Consider the following 6,919-nt stretch of genomic DNA (forward strand, 5'->3'; position numbering starts at 1 on the left):
TTGATGTTCATAGTGGTTTTTACTTCAATATTATTATTTGATATTGTTGTCTATTTTAAAAGGTTTTTATTGTTTTTAATTATTATTGTTATTATTATTATTAGTAAAAATGAATGACAAGGCATCAACAGTATACAGTACTATAATTTTTTTTTTTTCCCTTTCTATACATACATGAATTACAGCTTAAATGTACCCGTTCAGTACATGATCTTACCTTGTCCAGATGATAACTAAGCTAGTATTAGCTAACTCTCAAACAAATAAATAAATAAATAAGTAAAAAGAAGCTATTGGCGAATCAATGCAAAAGTTATGACACGCAAACTAATTACATATTTGTACACCTAGATGAGGTAATCAAAGCCTCATTATATATAATAGGCAGATCACAACAGTTAATGTAGATTTAGTTGTAAAAGAAGCGAATCTGGCCTTAATATTCTATCTTCTCCGGTAATTATAATCTTCCTTATCACCATGATCATAATTGTCTTGTTGATGCTTTGCTCTATCATATCGGAGCATGTCCTTTTTATGCCTCACTACACTTTTGAACACAATTTTAGGGACTTTTTTCGCAGAAAAAGGCTGGCTGGTGAGCTCATCGAAAGTAACTTCAACTTTGTTTCTCAGAGAAAAGGCTTGCAAACTCAGACGCTTGCCAGTCTTGCAGTAAACCGCAAAGGCCTCGCAGTTGTTGTTGAGAAGGTTGTACGCACCGAACCCCTCGGAAGAGTGCAGCATGTCGGTGGCACGGCGAACGACGTCATCTCGCGAGTAGCAGCAGTTGCCGGTGCTGCATGTTCCAGACCTGTTCATGACGAATTGTGTTGAGGAAATTCCATACTTGAAGCGAAAGAGTTTGTGGCCTTTGAGGAAGCAATCAAGGCAACATTTCACAACTCCACTTCGCTTTGGCTCGTGTTTGCACACTTGGCAGCTTATCATTGGATTATGATCGTTATCGTTCTGACCATCGACTTGTGTTCTTGTGAGGTGGATCACCTTATTATCACCCACATATATTCCTGCAAATTTGTAATCAGATTCTAATATCTGTGTCGTCAAGTATTTCTTTATCAGGGAATTAGGATGTGTGGTGATCCAATGTTGACTTTATTTCCCTATTCTCAATCATTTATATGCCTACCTCTTGTAATCTTAAATAATTCCAAATCCAACAACCAGAGAATAATAATCAATGCAGATCATATACATACAACATATTATGTATTAATCAAGTATTGTAAGATTTTTTAAGCCATATAGAGCTCAACTCAAGGAACAGTTTTCCAAATCGCATCAATCTAATTATGATTCTATCGTGTGTGTGTATTTCCAGATGATCACAGCCATAAATTTAAGTAATCAGTAGTTCCAACCAAAAATAAAAATAAAATTTAACTCATCAGGTAGTAGTCTTGTGAGAAAATCCATCAGTAATTATTGTTCTTTTAACAAATTAGGGGTAAATCCAAGGGGGAAAAAAAAACTGATCCAATAGATGTGAAAGTACATGAAGTTAACTAGCGATTTGTGAAATCCACTGGCCTAATCTTGAAGAAAACGAAGAAATAAAATCTGAGCTAATAATCATGAAGAAAACGAAGAAAAGAAAACTGACCGTGATGGGAGTAGATGTGATTGTTTCTATAGCAGTAAACGTGATCTCCTGGTTTGAGCAAACTGCGATCGATCCTGTTTGAAAACAACCCCATATTCTCTCGTCTAATTTTCAGTTCTTGTACTATGTCTATGTTTATATCTATATCTATCTATAAATATATATATATATATATATATATGTATGTGTGTGTGTGTGTGTATCGTCGTATCTTTGAGATAACCTCCAAGATACTTCCATGGCAATGGCATAGCATGTGCATATATTGACTTTTATACAACCAAACATATTGCACGCCGGCGGCTGATCAGAGTAGTGTGCTTGCTTGCACAAGAAGAAAGCAATAGGAACCAGAAAATGGGTTCTTCTGTCATCATGTATGTTTTAGGCCTCTATTAGTACTTACGGAACCTCAATATTCCACGTACTTTCACCACAAATGTGTGAAAAATTGTGAGATCTGCAACCCTAATAATATAAAATAAGGGATCCATAAAAAGTATAATGCCGAAGGAATATGCTTCTTCCAGTATTTGCATGAATCCAATAGAAGCCTCTTGTGTAATTAACCTTTCTTCTTACTTGGCAAGGATCACAGTATGTATATATACACATGATCATTAATATCTATTGAGAACTAATAAGGCTTTTTTTTTTTTTTTTTTTCCTTTGGTGTTAAGGTGGGAAATGACGTACGGTGATATGGTTGTGTGGTGGTGATATGTTCATGCCTTTCTACAGTTGCATAATCAAGATTCTAGAAGGCAGTAACATGGATAATATTTTGCTTATAAAAATGAGAAAATATTGGAAATAATTAAGTCTATTTACATATAATATTATGGAGTACGGAATTAAAACTAGATAAATTTAGTTAAAAAAGGGGCCTGTTTTATATAATTCTCATATATATTTATGCCGAGATAATTATTGAGCAATAAATCTCAAATTTACCAGTAAAGCCAAATAATTTTCTTCAATATATATCAGTAAAAGGAAAAAAAAAATCCTCCAGGAACAGTACAGTAGCCCTTTTTCAAATTTTTGCAGATTTTTATATTAGAAAATTCCAAATTAAGTTTCTAAAAAAAAAAAAAAAAATCCAAATTAAGCCGCCTCAGCTGACTTTAGACTTGTAATTATTTGTTAAAAAGAAAACTTACGGATAAATAAGTTGAGAAAAGCATAACCATACATGCATCTCTTTTCTTCTTTTATTTTTTTATTTTTCTTTTTATCTCTGGCTATAGTTTAACCAATACCAATCATCCCTTCTCAGTTCTCTCTCTCTCTCTCTCTAAAAAAAAAAAAAAAAAAAAGGAATACCATATCCTTAGTCTGCGTCACAGTAATCATGCATCCTCGTACTCTCCCGCTGCGTATTGCTGACCATCCTCGCAGCCCACGTCAGCATATATACTCGCCATCACGTCAGCATACTGGCCACCGGTATCCTCTGCCGGCCACCGTAACATGACCGTCCGTACCTGTGGTAGGGCAGTTGTAACTCTGGCTGCTGGATAAACAACCCAATCATGTCTCAGAGCTTTTATATATAGCAATCGAAAGCCATTTCATCATCAAACCCTGTAGAGAGTGTGGTTCTTTGAAGTACTCCTACCTCGCTGCTTGCTTGGGTCGTTCCCACAGTTTTCGCAACCTTTTTTTTTTTATTGTGATGATTCGCATACGTAGTGGATCACTTTATTCTCTCCCACATAATTATACATTTCTGCATGCAAAAATTAGTATTATAATAATTAGTTCAACGTGTATTTATATAATGGTTCAAAAGAAAACGGTTCAGGGTATATTTTATTGTTAACGTAGGCATGGGAGACATGAATCTATTACATGTAGAGTCATGAGTCATGTGAGATTCATTTACAAGTACTGAAAAAAAAAAAAAAAAACTATCAGATATATATAGTACTATAATGTAATATACATACATATATATATATATATAAGGGAGATTTATAGTACTGACCGTGGTGTGGAAGTCTATATGGGGCGTTTCTGTGGCAATATTATCCTGTTCTGAACATGCTCTCCTAGCAACAATCATGTTCGAATTATTCATTTCTCTGTCTCTCAAATTTTCCTTTCAAATTTTATAACTCCACTCTTTTGAATATGGGCTCTCTACATCTGCATATTGCCTCCAATTTATAATAAAAGAAGTGCTTATAATTTTCTTCGAGCTGAATTGCCTATTCCACCAAGCACTCTCATTGGTCGAGTAGGCAATTAATCTATAGGCGTGCTTGCCTACTAAGTCATGTGATTGACATTGATTAGTTTCTAATTTAACTGGGCATAAGCCGTGTATATTAATCTTAAAAATGCTTAGGAGCATCATCTATGTAGACCCCACAACTAATGGAAACTGTCTTATTTCCGTCACTTATGAGATATATTTTCTATTAGTGTGTCATATAGCATTACTCATATTAGTCTCAAGATGTTTTTGTTGGAATAAAGTTGCACTATTCACATGTGAACATGCATAGCTCAATAAATTCGTCCCTCAATGCAAATTAAGAAGTCTTGGTCTTTGGTCTTTTATAGTCGATGCTCATAAAGACCCAACACTGAGTATAGGGACAAGTAGTGTGATTGATATAGAAATGACAAAAACAGAAAATGGAAGGTATATTTGGAGCTACTTGATATTACAAAGACTTCAAATGGTCTTCGTCTATCAATTTCTCGAGGGATATAATAACCATAGAAGTATGTAGTCATTAGGTACCTTTAATTTTGATTTTTTTATATTTTGATGTATTTGTTAAGTCTTTAATTAAATATGACGTTGAGATTAATCATGGTTCATTAATTAATTAACGCGAATTGGCATTTACAATGGACTAATAAAAAACACACGTGAATATTTAAATCAACGTTTATACAATTCGCCAAAAAAAAGGAAGAAAAAAAGGATAAAATAAATAAAGACAAAGTGCATGACTCATTTAAAACAACGGTCATATAACTTGTCGGGAAAAAAAGGGAAGAAAAAGGAAAGGATAAAAAATATAAAGACAAAAGTGGGAAAAAAAAGATATGAAGTAAAAGACTATAAAAAAGACAAAAAAATAAAAAAAATAAAAAATTAACTCGTATGTAACGTTTCACAACTGAAGCTGTAATTTATGAGGCTCACAGACAAAAAAAATGTTTATATAGAGACACATTTGAAAAAATAATAATTTAGGAGGATAATTAGAAAAAAAATATTATTTTAAATAACCCTATGAAAAGTTTTTAAAAGAGATATATGCGAAAATATATAAAAATCAAAGGATAAAAGATGAATAAAAAAAGATACAGGAGGAAAAAGAAAAAACAAAAAGGATGAACTAAAAAAAAAAAAAAAAGACACAACGAAATGGGCAGGGCAATGAAATGGGTCCCGAAAAAACGGATTCTATCTTTTAAGGAGAGAAAGATCATGTAATTTTCATAATACTAAAAAAAAATCTATTTATTAAACTTTATTGTATAATTTAATTAAAAAGGGTGTATGTAAAATGTATAAGATATTTAAAAAATATCAAAACTTGAGGGCGGATGTTAAATTTCAAAACTGGGGCTAGGGATCGGGTTTCAGTGCCTAATTTCGGGATTGACAATATCGGTGTTTGATTTATATTTCCTAAAAAGTGCATTTTAACTCCTCATTTTTCAAAAATTACAATTTGGCCTAATTAAAAAAAAAAAAAAAAACATACTTTGCCTCTATTTGTTTTATCAGCTTAGTTTAGTTCAATTTAGTTTGAATGGTGAGCACTGTTTGAATTCATATTTAATAAACAAGCTGTCTAAATTATATTTTCTATTTAAAAAAAAATTAAATCAACAACATTCGAACGAATAAACTAAACAGGAACTTTGTTTTTTAAACTTTACAAAAAGCACATGTTAAACAACTCCACCTTTTCTCTCGCCTTCTTCTAATATTGGTTAGGATAAAGACTGAAGTGACGTTAGGTTAAGATCAAGCCTAAATTTTATCTAATTACAAAGTAATACGTAATACAACACGAGTAAACAAACATTGTATAAAGTAATATAATAATTTAATACAACACAAACCAAACACCTACATAAGAATTATACAATACAACACTATATATACCACATACAATACAATATGGTGCATCATTATATATAGAAAAGATAATAGAAGCTGATATAAATTCATAATAACTAGTAACCACACAATTTCCTCGAACTTTAAACTAATCTATCTTTTTTCAGGAAAAAAAAAAAAACCCATATTTTCTTTTATTTTCATTTTATATTCCCTACTTCATATCCCCGCCCACCCCCGACAAAGTTCTATGTCATCTATGATGATTGATGATGGTGCTATCTCAGTGGCAACTATTTTTTCTTTGATTATTATCTTAATAGAATTCAATTTCATCATCGTCGTAGGCGCCCTCATCATCCTCTTCCGCGATATCCGCCTCATCGACATCCTCGCCGCCGGCATCAACGTCCTCACCGCCGGCGTCAACGTCCTCACCGCCAGCGTTAACACCACTTGGCTCGCCAATATCAGATTGTGGCCCCTCCGTCTGATAGACATGTTCAGCAACAAACAATGCCAAGGGCAATAAAACTTCTATAGGTCCCATACCCATTTTAACTTTAGACTCGGCAACAAACTCACGGGCGCTTTTTTTATTGTTCGTCATGCACCAAATGGCAAAGCAAACAGGGTGCTCCTCATAGAGTTTCGAGTAGTTGGCAGCACCAGATGATCCATTCTTGTTGAGCATCTCAGTGGCCCTTCGAACGACAACATCTGGGCTGTCGCACGGCCCGGGGTAGCACATCCCCGACGTTTTAGTTGCCTTGTAAACTGAGGAAACGTTGTATTTAAACCGGCGAAGGGTGTGGTTCTTAAGGAAGCAGTCAAGGCAGGTCTTAACCACTCCTCTCTGCTTGCTTGGGTCGTATCCACAGGTATTTGATTTCGATGCCCTCCTGTATTGGATCACCCTATCATCTCCCACATATATTCCTGTTTGTACAAAAATATTATAACTCAGTCCAAGGCTCACGTAGGCACATTACTTTTTTTTATATTAGAAAAAAACTCGAACAAAATATCACAAAGTATATATACAATGAGTAGTACGAGGTACAGCAATTTTAGTGATCATAACCTTTTGTTGTCATCTTTTTATTTCATAAATATACAATATTTTGTTATAATTGATAAGATATGATAATATTTTAAGCACGTAGTAATAGAAGAATGATAATTCCGTAGTTTGG

General features: G+C 33.6%; 1 protein-coding gene across 1 annotated transcript; it reads right to left on the reverse strand.

The window, feature by feature from the left end:
- Window positions 1–437: 437 nt before the first annotated feature.
- On the reverse strand, window positions 438–1,721 carry LOC21411306 (lecithin retinol acyltransferase). The gene is made up of 2 exons (XM_024165595.1): window positions 1,628–1,721; window positions 438–1,031 (listed from the first exon to the last, which is right to left on the reverse strand). The coding sequence occupies exons 1-2, from the start codon at window positions 1,719–1,721 to the stop codon at window positions 445–447; spliced, it is 681 nt and encodes a 226-aa protein (XP_024021363.1). The 3' UTR covers window positions 438–444.
- Between the last annotated feature and the right edge of the window lie 5,198 nt (window positions 1,722–6,919).

The sequence above is a fragment of the Morus notabilis genome, unplaced genomic scaffold, assembly GCF_000414095.1.
Source record: "Morus notabilis unplaced genomic scaffold, ASM41409v2 Scaffold201, whole genome shotgun sequence".
Classification (NCBI taxonomy): domain Eukaryota; kingdom Viridiplantae; phylum Streptophyta; class Magnoliopsida; order Rosales; family Moraceae; genus Morus; species Morus notabilis.

What these genes read in the sequence shown, in the direction of transcription:
- LOC21411306 (XM_024165595.1), bottom strand. Translation starts at nt 1,721, where the DNA reads ATGGGGTTGTTTTCAAACAGGATCGATCGCAGTTTGCTCAAACCAGGA. An exon ending in TCACATCTACTCCCATCACG is followed by an intron (nt 1,032 to 1,627) that starts GTCAGTTTTCTT and finishes ACAAATTTGCAG; the next exon opens with GAATATATGTGGGTGATAAT.